At 44.0% G+C, this 26,276-nt stretch overlaps 1 protein-coding gene across 9 annotated transcripts in view; it reads right to left on the minus strand.

Moving 5' to 3' along the window:
* The window catches only part of arb2a (ARB2 cotranscriptional regulator A), a 918,141-nt gene that overhangs the window by 462,815 nt on the left and 429,050 nt on the right, over positions 1 to 26,276 (minus strand). For all 9 annotated transcript variants that reach the window (XR_013579777.1, XM_078565142.1, XM_078565161.1 and 6 more), the window contains one exon: positions 22,663 to 22,779. Coding sequence is in view for 8 of the 9 variants with exons in the window: in XM_078565142.1 (XP_078421268.1) it covers positions 22,663 to 22,779 (117 nt within the window). In the remaining variant the exon portion in view is untranslated. The remainder of the gene's footprint in view (positions 1 to 22,662; positions 22,780 to 26,276) is intronic.

Here is a 26,276-nt window from a genome sequence, read left to right on the forward strand (position 1 = left end):
GCAACGCTGACTTTCTACTGGCTCTCATCCAGATGAGGAGGTGGAGGAACCAGCGCAGGTTGGCAGAGGGCCAGGTGGAGCTACATCCTGAGCAGCAAGAGGCAGCGGGGTTTCAAGAAAGTCAGGATGTTAGCAACTAGGGGCCAGTGCAATGGTGAACATTGGCCTGACCATGGGTATATTGTACCCATGCAGCTACCTATAGATGAGAGAAAGGCAGTGCTGGAGGAGCCTTCAAATGTCCCGGAATGTGGTTGCACACATCTGCCAGCTTTTCCACGTCGACTTGCGGCCATAAGGGCTTGGAAGGAATCCCATGCTGGTGACATTGAAGGTCAACACCACCTTAAACCTCTTTGCCAGTGGCTCCTTCCAGGGCTCCACTAGAGACCTATGCGGTATTTCCCAGTCAGCGGCACACAAGTGCATCCAGGTGACAGATGCTCTGATCAGGAGAGCGCACCAATTTGTTCAATTCCGCCTGGAACCCGAAAGCCAAGCTGCAAGATCTTTGGGTTTTGCAGCAATCTCAGGTTTCCTGCAAGTGCAAGGGCTGTTGAATGCACAAATATGATGTTGAGAGCTCCCTGGCAACAGCCAGTCACATTCATCAATAAGAAAGGTGCAGCTGATATGTAACCACAGAAGACAAATGCTGCATGTTTGTACTCGGTTCCCAGGAAGCTCTCATGACGCTTACGTTCTGACCCACTCCCCAGGTGCCACAGAATTTTGAAGGGCCTCAGGTTTGGGGACAAGGGATACCCTAGAAGACCTGGCAGATGATGCCAGTCTGCCGTCCACAGAATGCTGCTGAGGCGAGGTAAAATGCCGCATATGCCACCACCAGGTCCACAAGTGAGCAGATGATAGGCTGGCTAAAGATGAGGTTCAGATCGTTAATTTTCACATACACCGTCTCAAATTTATGTCTTTCAGGCAGCAATCGGAGGAGACAGTGGACCTGTTTCTGAACCACTGCAGAGATAGAGGCATGATTGCTACTTTTCAGAGGCAGAACTGGCTGATTGAATCATTGAGTTCATGACAGCTTCTACCTCTTTAGAGGCATATCAAAAGCATCTTTTGGACCAACCCAAAGGCCATAGTTTGGAAGCATTGTTATAATGCAGATACAACTACGAAACAATCCTTATGGGTAAACAGAGTTTGCAGGCTCTGTGCACCACATCCATCATTGACATGATAGCCAATTCAAACAAAGCTGGTAAGCCATGTAGGCAGTGTAGTCTCATACATGCACCCAGAAATTGTTGAGCTTTCCATGGCATATGCAAGGCATGTGGAACTGGAGGACACTGGAAGCACCAATACAGGAAGCCAAAGCTAGAACAGATGGCAGGACACAGTGACAAGACACAGTCAGATGTAAGACAGGTTCAGCATTCCAGCAAACAAAGGGAGCATACCAAAATGCACAACCAGCAACTCTGAAATGACAAGCCAGACTGCAAGGTTGGATAATGAGGATGACCAGAGCAGATACACACAGTGAGCAGGCATTCCATACAGTCAACATCACAGAACATATTGGCACTGTTGTACCATCTGAAGCCTATTCACGCTTAATGGCCACAGAAGCCTGGGAAACATATGCTATGGGTAAAAAAGTGATATGGGCATAGGCGCTAACATTCCTCCACTTCGCATACCGAAGAACATGTACCCACAGAAGTGGAAAGTGATAGCTCAAACAAATGCTGCCAATCTAACAGCCTACAATGGGTTGAAGATTCCATCCCTGGATTCATCACACTTGAATGTCACTACAACAACTCACTATGGTCATCCCAGATAATTTATATTCTATATACAGGTTTAGCAATTGTAGGCCTATTGGTGTACAGAAATCTGACCTTCATTACCATTCATAGCATCGGCAAGGTAATGGAAAAACCAACAGACCACAAGGAGAACTCTATCACCTCCCTAGCTGACCTAATCTAGACCCAGATAGGTTTGACAGGCTTAGAAGTTTCAGAGGTGACGCAGTATTGCATATACATGTGCACGCTATTCCTCGCCATTGATCCTAAACATAAATGTAGCTTCCATATCCAGAATAAGCTGAAAGTAGAACTGGGTAAGATGGAAAGGGATGGCATAATCTGTAAAGTCTAGTGCCAAACCGATAGGTGTAGCTTCATCACATTCACTGTCAAAAAAGAAAGCTCTCTACATGTTTGTTTAGATCCAAGGCATCTGAATAGGGCACTGAAATGATGCCAACATAAAATTCTCACACTTGAGGAACTAAACCCCACATTTGTGAATGGCAAATCTTTCTCTAAACTCAAAGCTAAAAATGGATACTGGTTGGTACATTTGGGAAAGGCCTCTCAGGAGTTAACAACATTCTGCACTTGGTTCGGGAGATACTGTTTCCAACAGTTACCATTCAGACTTTCCATAAGCCAAGATCTTTTCCAACAACATATGGACCTCACGTACAAAATTCCAGGATGCATCTGCATAGCAGATGACATTTCTGTTGTTGGCCAAACAAAATGGGTGCATGATCGAAATTTGCACCTCCTAGTGCATGCAGCACGACGAGAAGGACTTATGTTCAATAGCCAAAAATGCAACACTAATGTGCAACAGATCAACTTTTTTCAGGTCAATATATTTAGAAATCAGCATCTGTCCCAATCTGAGAAAATTGAAGAACATTAGCACAATGCCCAACCACAAAAATGATCTTCAACATTGCTTTGGTTTGTCCAATTTTCTTTCAACATACATATCGAATCTTGCACAGAAAGCCTCGTCTCCAGGAAGATCACCAACACATGCTTGAGCTCAAGACCCCATTGACTGAAGGACAATGAACACTTCAGTTCTATGACCCAGTAGAGAAAAATACATTAGAGGCTAATATGTCACAAAAAGGCCTTGGAGCGTGCATCCTACAAAAAGAGAAGCCTATCGCATTCACTTACAAGAGCTATCAACAACCAACCAACTATTCAAATATTGAATGGGAAACATTAGCCTTGGTTTTAGGAATCCAACGTTTCCACGTGTACCTATTTGGAACAAAGTTTATCATGGAAACCGACCACAAACAGCTCAAGATGATTTGGCATAAACAGTTAACTAATGCATCACCCAGGTTACAGCACTTACTTGTCAAAATATAAAGCTACAACTTGTGACATACACTACAAGTCAGGTAGTTCCATGGTCACACCTTATACTTCAAGTCAGCTGGTCTAAAATGTAGATATTTCCTTGGACCTGTAAGCAGATCTCATTCATACCAAAATAGAAGACATCTTACATATTGACCTCATGATGTTTGGGCAATATAAATGCTAGCAACTGTAACAAGAAACGTTTCACGATTCCATATTGCAACAATTATGGAAGACCATGATTGGTCGGTAGTCAGAGTCCTCCAGGACACTCGAGGTTGAAGACCATTTGGCCTTATAAAGATGAGCTTAGGATATTCCAAGGCGTTATCTTCAAGGGCAAGCAAACCTTTAGCCAAATAGCAGCTGACATCAGTGAAAATTTTGAGCTGTGGCCACTGCCCGCACCCGGTACAGGGTCAGGATCTGGAAAAGGTACTGAAGTCAGGTTCCTAGCCCCAAAGGCAAAATCCTGTCCCTTGTTTCTACCCTATCAAATATTTTTGTCATTTTAAACGTCATTGGTGATTCTGGGCTGGGGTCTGACCAAGCTCTGTACAACTGAAGCTTGAACTTCATCCTTTTGTATTGAGATAAAGGCCAACATTTCATTAGCCTTTTTGATTATGTTTTGTATCTGTCCACCAGTTTTTAGTCATTTGTATATATGGACATCCAATTCTCTTTGCTCCTCCATAGTTCCTAGTTTCTTGTCATTCAAAAAACATGCTGGCTTATCTTTCTTGAATCCAAAGTGAATGACTCTACAGTTTCATCCCGTTGCATTCTTCCAATCCGCCACTCAGAACATCTGCTACATCGGGTGTTTTGCACTGCACACCTGCATCAAACAAGTGACAAGCACTGTCTTTGCAAGGGGTTATGCCTTCATCAGTTTTCCTTGAAAAACCTTTCAGCTGGACAGGGTGCATGGCTTTCAGTGTGGTATTGGATACAGGCAGAGGAGTTTTAGATGAGTTGCAATTTATGAAGAGCAAAATGCCAAAAAGATGTACAGAAATAATATAATCTATAAGTGAGGATAAGTGTTTCAATGACAGTGGGAGTGAACATGAAATAGGCGTGGTAGCAATTGGTAATGTTGAGGAGGTGGAAATACTGGTGACTGGATGTTTGATTCGATAGTCAGCCCAGGGTCAAATAAGACAATGGTCCTAATTTTCAAGCAGAGACATGGAGGGAATCACAGTTGTGTCAGGGCAATAGGGGTTGAGGCTTGGGGGGAACACTGGAAATCATGGGACTGCAGAAGTCTTGCTGCATTTAACGGCAGGACTGCATTATCATTTTTTATTTTGTTTCTCACCTGGCAGCTAGCCAAATTGACAGCTATAAGGCATGAAATTGCATTTAAAAATTGTTCTGCGATAGTAATGAAAATAAGGAAAAGTTGCCAAAAGAGTAAGGTTAAGAAGAGTCAACTAGCAATGCAAGATTGAAAACAGGGAGCCCATCAGATAAGCCAATACCTGTGAAGTTAAGGATAAAAATCTCCAGGCATGTTTGGGAATGTCCACCTAACCAAACAAAGAACAAGGCCAGTGCGATGAGGCCCAAAGTGATGAAGATAAAGGAAGGAAACCACAAAGAACTTGCTAATAACGGGCAATTAATCAGGAAGGTATGAGGCAGAAATTCATCTTCTATTTGTATTGAGAGAATTTAAAAGAAATACATTGTTTAATTATAGTTTCATTTGTGGAGATTTGGAAAATAAAATTATCCTCGGAATGTTGCTTAAAAAATATCAACATGGTGACGAAGTTCTCAGAGAAAGTTCAAAATGTATTCCATAGTGCCACCTCGTGGCCAGATTGCAGAATCAGCACATGCAAGGTCTATATGGGCTGTTTTCAATGAGCTTGATTTTGTAATAAAATAACAGTGAGGCTGTAAATCAGATATTAACTTCTGATGACTACACATGCGACGTTAACATGTTGGTGAGGCCGCACCTCGAGTACTGTGTACAGTTTTGGTCTCCATATTTAAGAAAGATAATACTGGCATTGGAGGCAATTCAAAAGAGATTCACTAGGTTGATTCCTGGGATGAAGGAGTTGACTTATCAAGAATGGCTAAACAGGTTAGACATCCATTCGTTAGAGTTTAGAAGAATGAAGGGTGATCTTATTGAAACGTACAAGATTCCGAGGGGGCTTGAAATGGGGGTAGATGTTGAGAAGATGTCTCCACTAGTGGGGGAATCTCAAACTAGAGGACACAGTTACTGAATAAGGGGACACTCTTTTAAAACTGAGATACAAAGGAATTTTTTCTCTCAGAGAGTAGTGAATGTCTAGAATTCTCTACCACAGAGAGTTACGGAGGCTAGATCACTGAAAGTATTTAAAGAGGAGATAGATAGACTTTTGAAATATTGGGGAGTTGACAGCTATGAGGAGCTGGCATGAAAGAGGAGTTGAGGGCTGAGGCAGATCAGCCATGATCTTGTTGGGTAGTGGGGCAGGCTTCAGGGGCCGATTGGCCTACTCCTGCTACTATTTCTTATGTCCTTATGTTTAACACGGAATTCAGTAAGTTCCTCATGGACAAAAACAGAAACAGAAATACCTGGAAAAACTCAGCAGGTCTGGCAGCATCGGCGGAGGAGAGCACAGTTGATGTTTCGAGTCCTCATGACCCTTTTCTGTTGAAGGGTCATGAGGACTCGGAATGTCAACTGTGCTCTCTTCTGCTGATGCTGCCAGACCTGCTGAGTTTTTCCAGGTATTTCTGTTTCTATTTTTGTTTTGGATTTCCAGCATCCATAGTTTTTTGCTTTTAAGCTCCTCATGGAGTTGCTCTGCTCCTCCAGCAGCTGCACTATACCAGTATCTTGCCAAGTGGCTTGGCATTGAAATACATGAAGGATGTGAAATTGGGTTACATACATGAATGATATGAAATTGGGGTATACGTGATAGATAGCCACTAAACATATCAGAAAAAGTTAGGGTTTGTCCATTTGATTGTGAGTGACTAACGCACAGCACTTAGGTTGTGCGTCTGGACTGTGGTAAGTGGGAATTTGTGGCCTGTTCCAAGTGAACACTTCTGCTATATAAACCCCTGGTTAAATCACACCTAGAGTACTGTGTTAAGTTCTGGGCATCAAACCTTAGGAGGGATACATTGGCCTTAAAGGGAATGTGGCATAGATTTACTAGAATGATATCTGCACTCCAAGGGTTAAATTACAAGGAGAGATTGCCCAAACAAAGGCTGCATTCTCTGTAATTTAGAAGATTAGAGGGTGATGTGATTAAAGTTTTCAAGCTATTAAAAGAAACTGATGGAGTAGATAGAAATCAATTTAGCCGGTTGGTAAATCTAGGACTAGGGGACATAGTCTCAAGGCAGGCTTTCAGGAACTAAGTTAAAAAATACTTCCACACACAAAGGATCGTAGAAATTTAGAACTGCCTTCCACAAATGGCAGTTGATGCTGGGTTAAATGTTACTTCTAAATCTGAGATTACTAGATTTCTGTTAACCAAAGGTGTCAAAGAATATGGGGGAAAGATGTGTATATAGAGTTCTGTCACAGATCAGCCATGATTTCATCCAATTAGGAAACACACTCATGGCCTACTCCTGTTCCTATCTCCCCATGAATGCCATTTGGCCCATTTTGATTCATTCATCTACAAAAACCTGAGTCTCTCCATTACTGCATCCAATTGTTATTTAAAAGATTCCAACTTTTTTTTTTCTCTATCTGAAAGTCTTTTCCAGGTATTGACAATTTGTTTCATGAAGAAGAATTTCATGATATCAGTTCTAAATTTACCTTTTACTACCGTAAACCTATGTCCCCTTGACATACTCTCATAATTGAAGTTAAAGTAATGTCCTCATTTCTATTTTTTGTCCCTTGACTGTCTTCTAAGATCACCTCTCTGATGTTTCTTTTCCAGGCAAAAAAGAATCCCGTTTCCCCAGTCTTTTCTCATAATGCAAACAAAGTCCATCAAGAATTTTTCCAATCGCCTTTTTATGAAAAATGGTGCATAAGGTGTACAATGAAATTGAATGCATTAAAATATCCAAGGTGGAATTGTCCCAGAAATCAGAAAAGTCCGATATTGGGCTGGGAAATCAGCATGTGACCCGCCAACAGCAATGGCAGCTTTTTCCGCTGTATCAAGTGCCACTTTGTTTAAAAAATTGAGAGGCACAGGTTTTATGTTGGATCGCTGGCAGGGTGGCCTCTGATTCATCTGCCCCATCGTCACCTCAGGCCTTCAGTAAACTGGACGCCATACTTAAAGGCTGCTCCTGCACATAGCTGGCACTCTTCAAGGGATAGGAAGCTGCTGGGAACTGATGACTGCCAGAGGGAAGAAACATGCTATCCCCAAATTTAGTAACGCCTCCCTTGAGCGCCAACTGGATGAAGTGGAAGCCTGCTGTGATGTCCTCTACTGCCGGTCAGGGCGAAGAGCCTCTTCCAAGGTGACAAATCCAGCATGAGAGGTGGTGGCAGCGATGGTCAGCGCCAACACCCTCCAAAAGAGGACAGCCACCCAGTGCCAAAAGAGGATGAATGATCTCCTCCATTCTGCCAGGGTTTGTCATTCTTCTCATCACTTTCAACTCACACACTCACAAACCCATCACACATCCAGGGATCTCACTCACTGCCAGCTCAAGGGACATCAACATTTACTTTCTCACACACACTTTAATTTGCCCTGCGGATCGTTCCTCAACCCATCCATGGCACCACTCACCACCCACACATGCCAGGCAGCCTTCTCATCTAGCCTGGTAGGCGTCCTGCTTACACTCTCTCCATCTGTATTCATGCAGGAGAAGCTGGTACGAATCAAAAGGGAGAGGTTGCAGACTGGTGGAGGAATGCCCGACATTGTCACAGACTTTGAAAATAGAACTATCCAGCTGGCCAGCGACAATGTGGACCATTCCTGTGCTGACGGTGAGGCCAGCGGCGCTCAACCAAGTGAGGATCCAACCATGCTGTGAGTGTGTTCCCCTGTTCCGCAGTCCCCTGTCATGCACTAATTACCTTTCCTTGCTTTCACAGGCATATCTGGGAAGGAGCCGAGGGGGTCCACGAGCCAGGTCCTCAACCCCAACCCCGAGGAGGAAGAGGAATCCGCGGACACTGAAATTGAAGACCCATCACAGCACTCATCCTCACCCTCCACCAGCGCAGAAACACACGCCTTGGTGAGACCTAGTTCTAGAGTAGCTTTGGGGTCACAATCTGGTGAGAATATCTGTCTGATCCACAGCAGGCGAAGGCAAGGATTTCCCAGTTTGCCAAAAGTCGGAGGACTGATGGAGGCCAAAAATCTATTGAGTCCGAGTCAGATGAGGAGCCTTTGGACTCAGTCATACCTCAGTTGCTGGAGCTGCTCAGTGGAAAGGGAATATTACTGTGGGATACTGAAGCAGGTATGGGGACTGTGTGTGTATGTGTAGTGTGTGCATGTGACTAATTTACTTAAACTGAAGACAGTCAGACTGCAAGGTTTGAAAGCAGGCATTTTGAAATGGAAATGGACAAGCTAACATTTACATTTGTAGATAAGTTGAGAGGTTGTTTGAATTAAAAAAGGGGAATCAGAAAGTAACAAGGAAAATGTTTGCGTCTTGCAGGAGTTCATAGGTAAACAAGTAGTGGGGATATCATATTTTTATTGACCCAAAAGCAAAGACAAGATGGAAACATAAAAGACCTCATATTTGGAAGAGTTTGAGTTTCAAAGAAAGTTTAGAACAATGGATTTAAAGATCAAAAGGGGACAAATATATATTTAAAGCAAGATTGAAAGTGTATGAGTGGAATGGCCATGTGAGATCTTGAAAGTTGAGCTGTGTGAAGACAGACATAGGAAAAGCAGTCTCTAGCCACACCAGAGAAGTGCTTGTTTGTTCCAGAAAGCAAGGTTTTGTTAAAAGCTTTGGAGTTCCATTGTCGAGTGAGAGGGAAAGAGAAGCTGTGAAATACCTCCCTTATAGCAACAGTAGGTGCCTTGTGGCAATACTACTGGATGTTTCATAGATTAAGGATCTATTTGGACTGTTGGCTGAAAAGGGTATTTATTTTGGGAGTCTAGCTAAGTAGAAATCTCTTGGGAAATGTTGTAAGACTAAATTTAACTGTATAACTGTGATCTTGTGTGTTTAAGTTTTCTTTCCTTTTGTTAATAAATGTTTTAACTAGACATTTAAAATCTCCAAGAGTGGTAGTAAAATCTTTACTTCTGACTTCAGTGCACATACCTTCTTGTAATAAAACACAAATTTCAAATCGTTATGATAGCTTAGCCAGGCTTCCCTTTGGGATTTGGTCAGCCCAGCAATTACCACCTGCCATAACATAACAAAAAGCAAGGTCAGGAACATTGGGAAGGGATGTCCGTTGCACTCTTCAGATTGCAAGGCACGATGGAGGAGTCCATCCACTTTCAGTCTGAGATGATAGTACCAGCATGCCAACGCATCAAGGTCAACGCTGGTAGGGTGATGGCGGCCATGGAGACCTTAGTCCAGGGCATCAATCCTGTCCTGTTGCAGGAGCTGTACTCCATTACTGAGGCACTTGCTGGCATCCACCAGTGTCAACGTGAGAGGGGGGTGCAGCATTTCCAGCTCACTCCAGCTGCCCCTTCCTCTCAAAGAGTCAGCCAGGGGCCATTGGGAGGAGGATCAGCAGGTGCATATCCCGAGGCCATCCAATCAAGTGACTCCATGAGTGTCCGGCTCATCCAAATCTCCTCTTCCTGTGACCTCAGCAGATCCAGCTCCACAGGCCAAGGAGGGAGCCACTGCCACACAGCGTGACCCGAAAACAGGCTGGGGCCCTCTGGGGGATGCCCATCAAGGTCATCACAGACAACAGGATGTAGCAGTCAGCAAGCCACCTCCACCTCCGCCGTGGATGTCGAGAGAGCACTAAGATGTACGTGTGTAATGTGGGCATGGGTGTTAATCACTTAGCGTCGACCATTGTAAATTCACTCCCAAGAATGTCTCCTTGTCTTTGGCTCCTTGTTATGATGAGAGTAGTGTTTGTGCCAATCAGATGTGAAACTTTGCTTCCTGCACAAAATGAAGGCTAGTGTCACAGTCCTGGGCCTCTCCCCGGTGCAGTGTGTAACCTTTTGAGCACAGCGATTGTCCGGCTTCAAAGTCACTCTCTAGATTAGTGATGCATGGCTTTTGTTTGCTGCAAGAATCTTGTACCGAAATGTCACTGGGTTCCATGATGTTCTCTGTTTGCTCTCAGCACCTTAGAGGCGGGGCTGTTCCCCCATCTTGTCACCATTCCTGACAGGTGAAGGTATGGTGCTGAAGGGAACACGGGATGAAGCCTGCCAAAGGATCAAGTTGTCTTAAAGTCTGTGTGCCTGCCGTGTCTCAGCAGTGTCTCCATGATATGAGCCTCCTCACAGAGCGTATGTGAGCTGCCCTCAGCCAGACAGGTGTCAGACATTCCCAGATGTTATGAGAAGATCTCAGGAGTGTCCTCACTGCATCTCACCATCATCCTCTTGGAATCTTGCGGCAATGAGGGCCTCACAAGTGTGCCTGCCTATTTTGGCCAGTGCAATGGCCTCATCGCTTGCACCCTTGCCTTCCAGGACCTCATCACGCTCAGCCCCTTCAACGGAGGAGAGGTGCAGCTCTTGTATCTCCTCATCATCCAGGTCTCTACCCCATTGCATTGCCAGGTTGTGTAGCGTGCAACAAGCCACTATGATGCGTGTCACCGTCTAGGGAGTGTACTGGAGTGCTCCGCCAGATCTGTCCAGGCACCGGAACCTCATTTTCAGGATGCCAATGGTGTGCTCAACCAAACCCTGGGTTACGGCATGAGCCTTGCCGCACCTTCTCTCACCAGGAGTCTGAGGCCATCGGATGGTCATTATCAGCCATGTCCTTTGTGGGTAGACCTTATCCCCGAGGAGCCAACCCTGTATCCTGTGTGGTCCCCAGAAGATGTCAGGGATCTCAGGCCTGCTGAGGATGTACAAGTCATGGATGCTTCTAGGGTATCTTGCACACACCTGCATGATCCGTTTGTTATGGTCGCAGACCAGCTGAACATTGAGAGAGTGGAAGACTTTGCGATTCACATACTAGACTGCTTGTTGCCAGGGAGGTCTAAGAGCCATGAGTGCAGTTGATGGCACCCTGCACTTGTGGGAATCCGGGAATCTCAGTAAATCTCAGCGCGCTTCCTTTCTGGCTTGCCTGATCTCTGTTAAAGGTGATAAAGCTGTGTGCCTTGGTAAAAAGGGTGTCCGTGACCACCTGGATACATTTGTGGGTGGAGGCTTGCGAGATTCTGCAAAGGTCTCCAGTGTAGCCCTGGAAGGAGCCACTGCCATAGAAATTGAGCATGGTGGTAACTTTAACTGCCACTGACAGTGGATTCCCTCCAAGCCCCTGTGGTGCCAAATCCTGCAGAAGGTGGCATGTGTGCATGGTCAGTTCCCTTGACATGCGCAGGTGTCAGCAACAGTGGTTTTCGCTCATCTGTAGGTAGCACATGCGCCGTCTATAGACCCTGGGTCTAGTGATGCACCTATGGATGATGGCTCTTTGGAGTTCATCCTCTGCGTGTGGAGGAGGCCGTGCTGCCCCTTGGTCTTCAGGGTTCTGCTCCTTCCTTTGGCGAGCCAGGCACTCCGTCGCATTCTTCTCCTTCTTCTCTCCTGCTCATAAGCAATCAGGCAGACAATGAGATCATCAGGTTCCATATCCCTGATGGTCTCCTCACTGTAGTATCAAAGAGAGAGATGCAAGGAACAGCAATTTTCTCCTAAGGACCACTTTTGGTCAAGTCATCGCCTGTGGCTGCCTCTCAAAACCCCTTAATCTTTCCCAAGAGGATCCTCAAGCTTGTCCAGTTGCCCAATGGTTCTGCAGCACCATAGCATTCATTTGAGTTTGAAGTGTGCGCACAAGGGGTTAACAGTAGAGGAGCAATCATTGCTGCTATCAGGAATTAGTGCTGGTTGAGTGGGCACAATTGCTGACTAGCCTGACTCCAAGCATATCAATTGAGCTCAAGCTAACTGCTTTCAGCTCCGGAAGAGAGCTCAACTTTGACACCTTTTCTTCCCCTGCTCCTGGCATATGTTTGTGTTCAAACTTCAGTCTGTGCTGCCATGGCAGACCCCCCCCTTGCACTGTGGCCCTTACCCCAAGGTTCCTTTCCCCCCCTCCTCCCTTTTACTGCTGTCCTTGCCCCGAGGTTCCTTCTCCCCAACATTGTCGCCCTGCTCTGAGGTTCCCTTGTCCCCTTTCTCCCCTTGCACTTCAGCCCTTGCCTGGAGGTTTCTTTCCCGCCCAGCACTGTTGCCCTTGCCCTGGCACCACAAGCCAGCCACAAAGAAGCCGCTGTGGAGACTTGGCTTGACTTGACTTGACTCACCCCCACCCCAGAATCCGTGCACCCGGTTCCTTGCATTAGGATCAATGCGAGCGCTACGCAAAGGTGCACTCACCTTCAAGTTCCCCTCAAAGTTCAGGTCGCCAGGTGCATGCCTTTTCGAGGTAGTTGTAAATCACACCGTCATAAAATCATGCTGATGTGGGCTTTAAATTTGATGTGGGGGTGGGGGGTGATTCCAGCATGTGGCCACAATAATGAGATGCAAATGCATTCAAATTAAGTTCCCCGTGTTCTAGAGCAGGAAATGCGGCCCTCCATTGATGGGCGGTGGGGGGGTGCGGAGGGGGCAATTGCTTCCTGGATTCATGTTGCCAGGAAAAACACCTAGGTAGGGCCTTCTCGCGAGATTCTCTGATTTTGGCAACAAACACACCCCTCACGATCGGGAGCGGAAAAACCTGGCTCCAATTCCAAATTTCAGATTCAAAGATGAGAAGAATGTAATTCAAACTTTAAGATTAATTACAATTGATTCAGCATGCTTTAACAAGAGTGCCATTCTTCGCCCCTTTCTTGTAATATCGCAATGACTTTGACCTGAGAAAAAAATTTTTGTTATCTACTTTAATGTTTATCACTTTTATTTTTTACGTAAGGCAAACCACAATAGGTACTTTAAACAATCTGTTGGATCCAAAATAATGACATCTGAACAATTCTGTTAGGGAACTGGCTAAAAAATGGAAAGGAGTAGACATCTGGAAATATAACTCATTTGTAAGCAGATGGATGCTGACCTACATAAACAGGCATGAAATCACAGGAGAGCAACAGTATATTAACAGTTAAAAGACTTACGGTAAGTCTCAAGTCTGCTTGGGATATTTACAATGGTGTATAAGTCTTGAATTATAATTCTAAATTAGGTGGCTACTGTGGCTTTTAGGAGGGTACAGCACAGGTTAGCCAGGATGGTACCTGGACTTGATAAATAAAGTTATGGTGAAAGGTTAATGAGGTTGACGAGATTACTTTTGGTAGGAAATATCCATTTCAAAAATATAAGCAGAATTGCAAAGTTAATCCACATAAATTTTTCACATGTAAAAATCATAAAAACAAGGATACATAATGTAATATGTTTTCCAGGTTAAACATGCTATATAAATGCAATTTGTTGTTGTTGGACTGACATAAGGTCTGCTTTTGAAATCAATATGAGAAGATGCACATTGATAACATCCTCCAAAGTGGAATATCCTTTTGCACAGAGACATCAGTGAAACCTAAGAATTCCAATAAAAGAACAGATCCTAGTGCTTAATCATAACAGTCACCAACTTCAGTTTTATCCTGTGAATATGAAATAGTTCAATAACATTTTATATTGTTCAACTTTAAAATATTTTTCCCCTTTAACACATTTAAACAGTAAAAGCTGAATAATAGAAAGTGCTGTATTGTCAACAGTTCATTTCTGGGTTTCGCATGTTAGCACAATTCAATGTGGAGCTTATAAACTATAGGGCTTTCCCACACTTCAAAGGACCCCAGTAATTCACATTTCCAATGGAATATTCTCTTATATTTTTAGTGCAAATTGTGAATTATGAGGGCTGTTTTATGCTGTGGAATGTCAACTGGGAACTGGACTGACACTGTTCAAGTGTACTTGGCCTAGAACCCTTAATGGCCATTAAAGAGAATAGACTTTTATTCCATCCGTTTTGGATAGATTTGAGCCTAGGTCCCAGAGACATTATTTGTGTTCTGAGTAACCACTATCCAATCTACTGCTAATACATCACATATAAGAACCCTTGCAAATCCTCTTCAGCATTAACACTGGTATGCATTAATGTTTTCACTACAATCTGGTATAGCTTGAATTTTGTACATATACCAGAACAAAACCCTAACTATGTGTGATCAAGCAAAACAATGGGCAGCATTTTGAGTTCGGCGTGCAGGCATGGTCGTCGGCCGGGAGAGGCCAGGAAACGAGCTGCCGCCCACGATTGGCCTCCGACCACGATTTCGCACTGGCTGGCCAATTAACGGCCAGCCAGATGGAAGGCTGAGCGCTGCAGGTGAGGGGTGGCGGGAGGAGGGCGAGTGCTAAAGTCAGTACAGGTGCAGGGGAGCACTCACAGAAAGCTCCCTGAAGACAGAGAGCTGCCTCAGGGAGCTGAATAATTCAAATCCAATGGTAACAGATTTTAAAATCCAGAAAAAATGCCCGTGCATTGGAAACAGTCACCTGAACATATACAAGATGAAAATTCAGTGCAAACATATTTTTTTAAATTAATATCGGAAACCTCATCCCGCCCTTGGATGAGGTTTCCCCAAAAAGGCAAAGGCCACCTGGCCGATTTGCCCGCCCGCCAACTGTAACATTGGATGGGCAGCGAAAAATCATGGTTGATTAATACATTAATGGCCTTAATAGGCCTCTTAATTGTTGGCGGGTGCACTGCTGACTCTCGTGCGCGCTAGCAACCGAAATATCGCGCGACTGCGTAATGATGTTGGGGTGCTCACCCGATGTCATCACACACTATTTCATGCTCAACCAGAGCAAAAAATTCCTCCCAATCTTAGATTGCACTGTACCACTAAGATATTTTTCTGTGAAAATGTTAACATTTTTATGTTAAATTGAGAATCTGTAAATGAAGCATGCATAAAAATACACCTAAATCTTTCATGTGTGCAGATTTTTGGTTTTCATAATTTATGGTCTGTTTTAAATTGGAATTTAACTTTGAAACTGCCAATATAGCATTAGAATGAAAATTCTGTATGCAAACAGACTGCACCCTGGAGTACTGTGCACAGTTTTGGTTCCCTTACTTGAGGAAGGATGTAGTTGCATTGGAGGCGGTTAAGAGGAGGTTCACTAGATTGATTCCAGAGATGCAGGGCTTGTTTTATGAGGAGAGATTAAGCAGTTTAGGCCTATACTCACTTTTAGAAGAATGAGAGGAGATCTAATTGAGGTATATAAGATGCTAAAGGGGATAGACAAAGTAGACATGGAGCGGATGTTTCCCCTTGTGGGGCATTCTAGAACGAGAGGCCATAGTTTTAGGCTAAGGGGTGATAGATTTAAATCAGAGATGAGGAGGAATTACTTTTCTCAAAGGGTTGTGAATCTGTGAAATTCACTACCTCAGAGTGCAGTGGATGCCAGGACACTGAATAAATTTAAGGAGGAGATAGACAGATTTTTAATTAGCAATGGGTTGAAAGGTTATGGGGAGAGGGTGGGAAATTGAAGTTGAGGCCAAAATGAGATCAGCCATGATCGTATTGAATGGCAGGGCAGGCTCGAGGGGCTGAATTGCCGACTCCTGCTCCTAGTTCTTATGTTCTTGTAGTTATGTATTTGCCTACTTTGACTAGTAGGTAGTTTTGTGGACTGAGTTGCTGTAATCTCTCTCCAACTCTGCCACCATCTTGTATATACAAAAAGACTTATATTCATTGCTTGACTGCAGACAATGCATGAAGAATATACTCAAACAATTAATAAAGAGTTTTACATTTTCTGGAATGGATAGAAAAAGATAATTCTGATCATGATTATGTAAGTTTGCGTTTCTTTTTTAAAGGAATTCTGTTTATGGTGATGTAGGGATCCAACAAAAAATTGTAAACAATTCAAGGAAATAATTTTCTCTGACTACCTGGCTCCCAAAAAAAGGCAATAAAATGGGAAGATGGCATCAAACCTTGCAATTATATTTAACTCTCTCTCTTTCCCAGTTTTTTGGATCTCAACTACTGCAATAAATAAAATCAGGAGTTTGTTAGAGAAGGAACTTGTCATATGCACATACTGCACTTTCAAACCCTTGCCTCCTTCATTTTCCTTTACTAATTATTTTCTTTTCATAAATAATGCCCCTCTAAGAGAATAAAAAAAGGCCAGAACTGTGTCATTTCTTTCAATTTATAATGTTCCCTTCAAATGAAATTGTCACTGTCAAAACAAAAGCAAAAACTCCAGATGCTGGAAAACTGAAATAAAAATAGAAACTTCTGGAAATACTCAGTAGGTCTGGCAGAATCTGTGGAGTAAGAAACAGGGTTAACTTTTCAGTTCCATGACCTTTCGTCAGAACTGAGAAAAGTTAGAAATGTATTAGGTTTTGAGCAAGTGAAAGGGTGAAGGGTGGGTAAAAGAACAACAGGGAAGGTCTTTGATAGGTTGGAAGGCAGGGGAGATTTCATGACATGAGGTTTCATGGTGCAAGGCCAAAGAGAGCGACAATAGGACAAGTAAAGACACAAAAGATGTGTCTAAAGGAGGTGTGAATGGCAGGATCCCGAAAAGCTGCTGTCCAAGAACAAAGAAAAGGAAATAAGAGAAAATAAAGCCAAACCAGCAAAGAAGAACAAAATAAAATGAGTGTAGAGATTATGATCTAAAATTGTTGAATTTAATATTGTGTCCCCTGTAAAGTGCCAAGTCAAAAGTTGAGGTGCTGTTCCTCTAGCTTGCCTTGTGTTTCATAGGAACACTGCAGGAGGCCAAGGACAGAAAAATCAGAGTGGAAGTAAGGTGAAGAATTAAAATGCCTGGTGACTGGAGGCCTGGGGGTCACACTTCAGTGAATTATAGAATGGTTACAGCACAGAAGGAGACCATTCAGCCTGTCATGTCCATGCTGGCTTCCTGCAAGAGCTATTCAGCCAGTCCCATTCCTCTGCCACTTCCCGTTAGTCCTGCAATTATTTTCACTTCAGGTTATCCAATTGCATTTTGAAAGTCCGATTGTCTCTTCTTCCACCATACTCCCAGGTAGTAAATTCCAGATCCTAACCACGTGCTGCATGTTTTCCTCATGTCACTTCTGGTTCTTTTGCCAATCACCTTAAATATGTGTCCTCTGGTTTTTGATCATTTCGCCGATGGGAACACTTTCTCTCTATCTACTTTCTCTAAATCCCTCATGATTTTCAATATTCTATCAAATCTCCTCTTAACCTCTACTCCAAGGAGAATGAATACAGTTTCTCCAATCCATCTTTATGACTGAAGTCTTTCATTCCTGGAACCATTCTTGTGAATCTTCTCTACATCCTGCTTGCAAACTGAATGGAGGTTGTTACAAATGTCTAATTTTATGATTCATACGTTTTAGGAGTATAACTTTTATTTTTGGGAATTGGATTTTTAAATGTAATAAAAATGGAAAAAACTGTAAGAACTGCAATAAGGAATTTGAAAGGCCTTCCTTTGAGAAACTGGTAAACACCCCTAAGATAATTCCGATTCAAAGGATGGTCCATGTTCACTTAAAGGGGTTTCAGTTAGAAGTGTGAAAACAATAACGAGCAGATGGTCCTCTCTTAGCTTAGTAATGGAGCCAGTGAGTCTGGTAAGATTGCAGTTGTCCCTGTTAGAGATATAAATTATTCAACTGGGTCCCAGAATCAAAGGGATGTTTTGAAGGTGGTTAATTAACATCTCAGTTGCTGTGGGAATAGATTGCAGGGATGGTTTTTTTTGGCTTGGGTCTTACCTGTGTGCTTTCTCATAGAAACAGGCAGTAAAAGTCTGGGTAGTCAACTTGGAAGCAGCTTTGAGGCAGGCAGAGGGACAATATGCCAGAAGCTGTGGACCAGGAGCAGAGGGTTACAAGAAACCAAAAGGGTTTTCTGGTTTGGAGTCACTAAGCAAGAATGCAGTGAGGCCCATGCTTGAGCTGTAAAGCCCACAATCATCAGGTGTTGGAGGAGAGTTGAAGGGTTCATCTAGCCGGATGCTAGTAGAAGGACCCCAAGAAGTCTCATATCTCAGAGAATAGCAGGCACACTGAGGAGAACCAAAGTGAACTCCTGAGAACTGTGGTGACATCTTGGTTTGGTCCCAGGAGAAATGAAAGAACCCTCAAGATCTGAAAAGTATAGGGGGACTCTTGGGTAGAAATAAAAGTAGAACAAGGGAAATGGTCTGTTCAGATTTTTGGGTTTAAAGTATAGGTATTTATGAAATATAATGTTAAGTTAGTAATTCTTGTTTTGTTTAACTCTTGTACAGTAAAAGGTTTTTTTTTTGTTTAAAACATGAAACCTTGTGGCTGGCATAATTCTTTCTGTTAATAATTAGGAGTTTGAACCTTTTTTAAAAAGTTTCTGGTCTTGACTGAGATTGTAACAAAGTATTCCACCAGGCAGTCACCCAGTCTGTGTTTGGTCTCTCCAATGTAGAGGAGAATTGTGAAAGGTGAATACAGTATACCAAATTGAAAGAAGTACAATTAAATTACTGTTTCCCCTGTAAGGAGTGCTAGGGGTCTTGGATGGCGAGGGAGGAGGTAAAGGGCCAGTGTTTCATATCTTGCATCTGCACAGAAAGATACCTTAGGAAAGAGCAGTGGTGTTAGGATATGACTGAGGAGTGGACCAGGGTATCACTGCGGAAATGATCCCTTTGGATTGCTGAAAAGGGAAGGGAGGAGAAGGAGGGTGATCCATTGACTGTGGAGGCTGATGAGGTGAAAGTTTTCGATGTTGATTGAGAGATAAATATTGGCCAGGACATTAGGGATAACTCCCCTGCTCTTCTTCAAAATAGTGTCTTGCGATCTTTTGCATTCACCTGCAGCACAGACAGAGCCGTGTGATGTTAAATGAGAGATCATCTTTCAACTCACCAGGATTCAATGGATCCCTCTCTTCTTTTTTCACTTGGCTGTACAAGGGTTGCAAATCAAGATCACAATGCCATAATATCAGAATGTGGCAAGTAGATTATCCACTTAATAGGATACTTCCTGTCAAGGAATATTCCCATTACCCCACAATGGAGGGTGCACTAGGAAAGAATGAGAACAATCCTCTGTAGAAGAGGCAGGCTCCAAGAACCACCTCAACTGATACAGGTATTGACCAGCACTGTTGGCGTTATTAAGCACATGCTAACCAAATGAGCTAACTAGCCCTACATTCAATGGATCTTCACCACCATTTCTGCCACCTCCAGCATGATGCCACCACTAAACGTATTTTCCCCTGCTCCCCACTTTCAGCATTACATATGATCCATTTCCTCCGGCTTACCCTGGTCCATTCCTTAGTCACCCCCAATGCCCACTTCCTTTCCTACTGCAACTTTCCATCCAAATGCAAGAGATTCAATGCTTGCTCTTTTACCTGCTCCCTTCCCATGATCTAAGGTCCCAAATACTCTTTCAGGTGAAACAGTAATTTACTTGTACTTTTTTCAACTTAATATATGGTATTCACTGCTCACAATGTGGTCTCCTCTACACTGGGCAGATCAGGCGCAGACTGAGTGGCCGCTTTGCGGAACACCTCTATTCAGTCCACAGGCATCACCCTGAGCTTCCAACCATCTAACATTTTAATTCTCCATCTTGCTCCCACTCTGACCTGTGTGTCCTTGGCTTCTGGCAGTGTTTCAATGAAACTAAAAGCAAGGTCATCTTTCAACTGGGCATTTAGATTCAACTCTGAGTTAAACCATTTTAGATCATAACCTCTGTCCCCATTTTGTTTTATTTTTCATTGCTGGTTTGGTTCTTTTCTCTCGTTTCTCTCTTGCTTTTCTTTGCTTTCAGACAGCAGCAATCCAGGATCCTTTAGACCTGGATTCACACCTCCTTTAGACATATCTTTTGTTTCTTTTCTTGTCCCATTATCACTTCTTCAAGGGCTGAATTTTCCCCCCGACGGGGGCGTTGTGCAGGGGTGGGCGGGAGTGAGCGCAAACCCAATCGGCGCCCCCCCCCCAATCGGGTCTGTGCCACCATTTTATGTGGACAGCTCATTTAACTGTTTTCATTCGTTTTTAACAGGTCTTAATAGGCCTTTGACAGTTTGGCGGGCCTTCGGGACGCCCGCTCGATGTCACCGTTTGTCATTTTACATGACGGCGAGCGAGGTGGGCCCGCCCTCATTCGCCAACCGGAAAATTCTTTCCTTGGTCTCGCACCATGAAACATTTTTGTTATTTAATCTCTCATGCCCTGTGTTCTTTTTCCCAGCCCCCCGTTTCACTTGCTCAAAATATATTGGGCTATAGCTTCTGAGTTCCAGGACAATGTATCTAGGGGTGTACCCCAAAGATGTGCTGCACCCCCCAGCCACCCCCCCAGTTCCGCAAGTTCCCAGGTAAGAATTGCATCGCAATTGAAAGTTCAGACTTTCAATGGGTAATTGGCCTGCACAGGGAACTGTACGAAAATATGATATAAATTGGAAACTACAGATGGTTTTGACTGTATTACAGTGATAGTTTTCAGAAACAGAAGAATTAAAACCACTTCTAGACCTTTTAGTGTCTCTCTTAGTGCTGTGCCCAGGCAGAATTTAATAACCACCCCACGCCCAAGGTGAGTTCAGAGGTGGGAGGGGTGCCTTTGATCAGGCAGGAAGGTACAGGGTGGAGGGGAGCCTTCCTGACTCCCCCGCACCCTCCGATCAAGTTCAGGTGGGAAGGAAGGAGGGCAGCATTCCCAACCGGAGGCCAATTGAGCTTCTTAAGTAGCCATTTAAAGGCCACTTAAGAGCCTCATTCCTCTGCTGCTGGTATTCTACCAGTGGCGGGAGGGGAGGCTGCCAAGCAAATCCTGTTGGTAATGCCTCTGTGAAATGCACTCTGTGCCTGATTGAGTGACCCCAGTATCGGGAAGGGGAGACCTGCTGAAAGCCAGTCCCCTGCTCTTGCTCCTGACCCCTTTCACTCCCTCACCAACAACCTTCTCCCTGCAAATCCCATTGCGCCCACACTCACCTCTATCTAGGGGTTCATCGCAGATCCCTCCTGCAGACCAGAGGCCACCATTCTCATGCCACTACTGGTACTGCACAGTTGCTCGTTTCTGATTGCCTGGCAGCTCTCAGGGGCGAGATGTCCACCCTACCGCAGGTTTAATCAAGTGGAAGGCTCAATGCTATCCAGTTAAGTGCCTGATTACCTCATATTGTGTTGGGCCTCCAGGAAAGAAGCAACTTAGAGCTCCCACCGGCTCTCCAACCAGTGGGAAGAACCTGCCTTGCACTCAATAAATTTTACCCCATGTTATCACTGCTGCTTCTAGCTCTGCAAATAATAATGGTGCCTACCCTCCTACCATTTGTATCCCAATCTTCAAATTCCTAGTCCCCTTCTTTTTCATTCTCTTCCCTTTCTTCTTTGTATCCTGAGACCCCATTCCCCAGTTTCCATCTCTCCCAAGCCCGCATTTCTCCCAAGTCTCCATTCCCCATCTCACACCCCCAATCCCCCATTCCTTACTTTTCATCTCTTCCCGCCTTGATTTCAGAGACACCTACCAAATGCTGAGACCTACCCATTTCAGACCTCCATTTGAGAGACCCCCCCAATTTCATAGAATACCCACTACTCAGCAAATGCTGACACCTCTCATTTCAGAACCAGTCCTCCAATTTCAAAGCCCTCCCTCAGTTTCAGAACGTTGCCTGAATCTTGGCAACCTCAGTTCTCAATTCTCCAGCCCTATCTCCTGCAGTTCACACATTCACAGCTTCTGCAATGGTGGTTGGCTAATGTCAGAAAGTAAGGTGGGGGCTGCACTATGGTGGTTTTTCGGCTGCTATAGGTGCAATGTAAAGAACTTCCCATCCCACAAATGTTGCTGCGTCCCACTTTCCTGTGAGTCCTTTGTTTTAAGTTGCAAACAGACTTTGTGCACTGAAGGCTGTCCAAAGTTTGCAATCATGAGTATCCCTGGTTTCAAGTTGCAGCTTATTTCTATTACAATGTAAGTTATTTGGGACTATCAATAGGTGTGTTTTTGGGTATCCATTTGTACAGTTTCACTGTAGATCATTTCTGTTCTGCATTTCAGCTCCAATTACCCACCTTAGCTTCATATCCCTTGATAGCCAATAGCAACTTCTAACATATAGAAGTTGGTGATGGACCTTCAACTCCACTATGATTGCAGCTCATTTATCATGTCCATGAAACTGTCCAAAAAATATTTTAATCGTAAAGTTGGAGTGAACTGTACTACATTAAAATGATTTTTGAGAGCATAATATTTATTTCTGAATCAAACGGCTTTGTTTGTGAAACTGGTCCAGTTTTAACTTGGTGAATCTTACCTCTTGCATCCAGTCTAGTATAGATTTCCCAGCTTCTTGGTGCCAAACATTATGGACAGAATCCGTCAGTGCTACAGAAATCACTTTGCTCTTCACCTCTGCTTCCCGCTGAATCATCTACAGTATGGAAAACACATTAAATGAGGCCAAGTGCATTTGCAATAATTTCACACTTTCAATGAAGGGTGAGCAGCTGTAGGGCTAAGAAAATCTGTTACAGTAAGAAAGAACCACTGCTAATGAATGACAAGCAATTGAACAAATAACTGTCCAATAACCAATATATGGTATTTTAATGTTTCTCATTGTTAGTGTAAGCTCAGTTGTGCATGATTTGGAGCTGAGTTATCAGCTCTAGCTATCCAATTTGTATTATTGTGACATGAAAACTGCTCCTTAAATAGTGGCTTCACATGGGCTGCATTTTATGTGCCTCTGCTGAGCGTGTTTTCAGCAGGGGCACACGTACAACAGCCCACGCCCCCACTTTCGCACCCACCCCCATATTAAACAGATAATCAAGGGTCAATTAGACTCGTTACCAACCCAATTGACACCGATAATACGCTACCCACACCATAAAACAGTTAGTGTGGGCAGTCACGTGTGAGCAGGCTACCCGATTTTTAAAAAATTCTTCGAAGGGAGGGAAGGAAGGGGGTTCTATATTTGCAGGCTGCCCTTTTACAGATCAGGGGACATCTCCCCTGCCTGCCTGCTGCATTAAACCTATCGCCCCAACGCTCCCTAACCAAGACCTGGAATTACCTGTCTCCAGAATCAATTGGGCCTCCTTCTTTTTCCTCATTGCAGTCCCAGCAGCACTAATGTGCTCTGGGCACTGCCAGGACTGATGGAGTCAGTCCGATTGGCCGGCAGCTCCCAAGGGAAGGATTTTCTCCCTGGTGATGGGTGGATCCCACACTGCCCCTGTTTAAGCCTGCCCACCGTGCATTATGTTTTGCTTCTGGGGAGGGAGGTGGGTGGGTGTGTGGAGGGGGAGCCGTCTGCCAACTCCCCCTGCCTTAATATTCTGCCCATGGATTGGGATACTGGTTATTAAGGTTTATGCTTTTCTGAGGGAATCTATATTTTTAAATTTAATTTGTATGTTTTTGAGGCTGACCCTACCTTAAAACAGAAACTTAACTAAATTTCCCATTTTCTAAGGAAACCAAAAACAAACTGAGGTTGGAAAATCAAAACTGAAAGCTTGCTGAAAGATAGAAAAGGACACAGATCAGTCAATGATTCCTGGAGCCTCCCAGCTCCACTGAAAACAATCTCATTGATTAATTGTGACCACTTAGCTGGTGAGTAGCAGTTGTAGAGTCAGTTGGCTGGACAGTTAGTTTGTGATACAAAATGATGCCAACAGCACAGGTTCAGTTCCTGTACTGGCTAAGGTCACCCATGAAGGCCTTCTCAACCTCACTCCTCGCCTGAGATGTGATGATCCTTAGGTTAAACCACCAGTTGTCTCTCTCTAATGAGAGAGCAACTGAGGTCCTGCAGCAATTTTCATTATTCTAAACTTCAAGTTAATTTTTATATTTCAAAACACAAAAAACTGTAAATACTGTCTGCCGGAGGGTCACCTGACTTCTTTTGTGGATTGAAACCACTCCCCTGTCTCAAGAGGGAATGGAAAGAATATTCCAGACCGATGTGAATCAATGCCCTCTCCATAAGACCAGAAGACGTAGGAGCAGAAGTAGGCCATTTGGCCCATCAAGTCTGCTCTGCAATTCAATGAGACCATAGATGGTCTGATAATCCTCAACTCCACTTCCCTGCCTTTTCCCCATAACCCTCGATTCCCTTACTGATTAAAAATCTGCCTATCACAACCTTGAATATACTTAACTACCCAGCCTCTACATACTTCTGCAATAAAAAACTCTACAGATTCACCACACTCTGAGAAGAAATTCCTCCTCATCTCTATCTTAAATGTGTGACCTCTTATTCTGAGATTATGTCCTCTGGTCCTAGACTCTCCCAGAAAGGGAAACAGCCTCTCAGCATCCACCCTGTCAAGCCCCCTAAGGATCTTATATGTTTCAATAAGATCATTTCTCAGTCTTCTAAACTCCAATGAGTACATGCCCAACCTACTCAACCTCTCCTCATAAGAAAATCCCTCTGTACCCGGAATCAACCTAGTGAACCTTCTCTGGACTGCCTCCAATGCCAGTATATCTCTTCTGAAACTAATTCAAAAGGGCATTATCAAACTGAATGGGTCATTCAAAAACAAAGTCACTAACTGTCTCAAACTCTCAAAGCATTAAACAACAACATAGTATGTTGGAATCAACATACACCCTCACCCCTTCTTTGGAAAAAGGCTTGGAACTTGTAAAAATTCATATGGTGAATTTGTTTTTGTTGTCTGTTTTTAAGATCAGCACAGGCTGTTGCAGACAGAGTTCCGCCAAAGCCATCAAACTAGCTGCAAGAAATTCAAACAGCCAAGGTAATTAACAGCAATAATTTGTAAGCGGGAGATCCTAACAGAGAGCAGGACTCCTCGAACTGTTCCAACTTTGAGTTCACCTGAGAGTCAACCTCCTGGAAACTTGACTACAAGAACCTTAAAGCCTACTGAGAATCCTTTGCTTTGCAAGACCTTTACTTCACCTTTAAAGCATCAAAATCATCTATGAAACTACAGGTCTGCCACGTGGGATATGGGAGCTTGTAAACCAGAGACTGAGATAATTATAATCAGTAAAAGTGCATGACCTTACGTGTATCTAAGCCTTGCGAGTGTGTGTGAGATGTTGCGTTTCATTTGGGTAAGTGTGTGAGAATAAATAACCTTTAATTTTAAACTCACAAAAGCTTGCTGTTGGATTTTAATTAAATTGGGATACACACTCCAAGATTAAACAAAAACACACCTCTTTCATTCAAAACATACTGATTACAAGTGCCAGGCAATGACCATCTTCAACAAGACAGAGGGCAGAATCATTGCACTAAGTGCAGGAGTGGCCGGGAAAAATGACGCATTACCCGCCAGCCGCATGGGGGCTTTTCACACCGTATCAGCCCAAACCCACCATATTAATTATGCATTCCCTGGATACATGCCGTTGCCAAAGTGGACGGGCTCTGATTCGCCTGCCATGTCGTAACCTCGTCGCTACATCACTCCAGGCACCACATTTGAAGTACAGCCACACTCAATGCTTCCAACTCAGGACTACTGCAAAGAAGACATGGCCCCAAAAGGCAAGAGGGCTGCAGCCCTCGAGTGCCTTTTGGATGCTGGGAGGCCCGCTGTGATGTCCTCTACCCCCACTCTGACTGCAGGAGAGGCAGCAACATTACCACTCCGGTTTGGTAGGCAATGGCAGTGGGGATCAGTGACAATGTTGCACAGAAGAGGTTGGCCATCTAATGCAGATAGAGGATGAATGATCTCATCCGTGCGGCCAGGGTATGGCAACCATCTCATCATTCTAAACTCACACACTCAAACCCATCACACATTTACTGGCATCTCACTCACTGCCAGCTTAAGGGACATCACCACCCATTCTCACACATGCCCTCACATGTATATCTGGCCTCATCTCCTCTGGAGACTGCCTCCTCAGCACTCA

The sequence above is a fragment of the Cetorhinus maximus genome, chromosome 2 (genome assembly GCF_964194155.1).
Source record: "Cetorhinus maximus chromosome 2, sCetMax3.hap1.1, whole genome shotgun sequence".
NCBI classification, from domain to species: domain Eukaryota; kingdom Metazoa; phylum Chordata; class Chondrichthyes; order Lamniformes; family Cetorhinidae; genus Cetorhinus; species Cetorhinus maximus.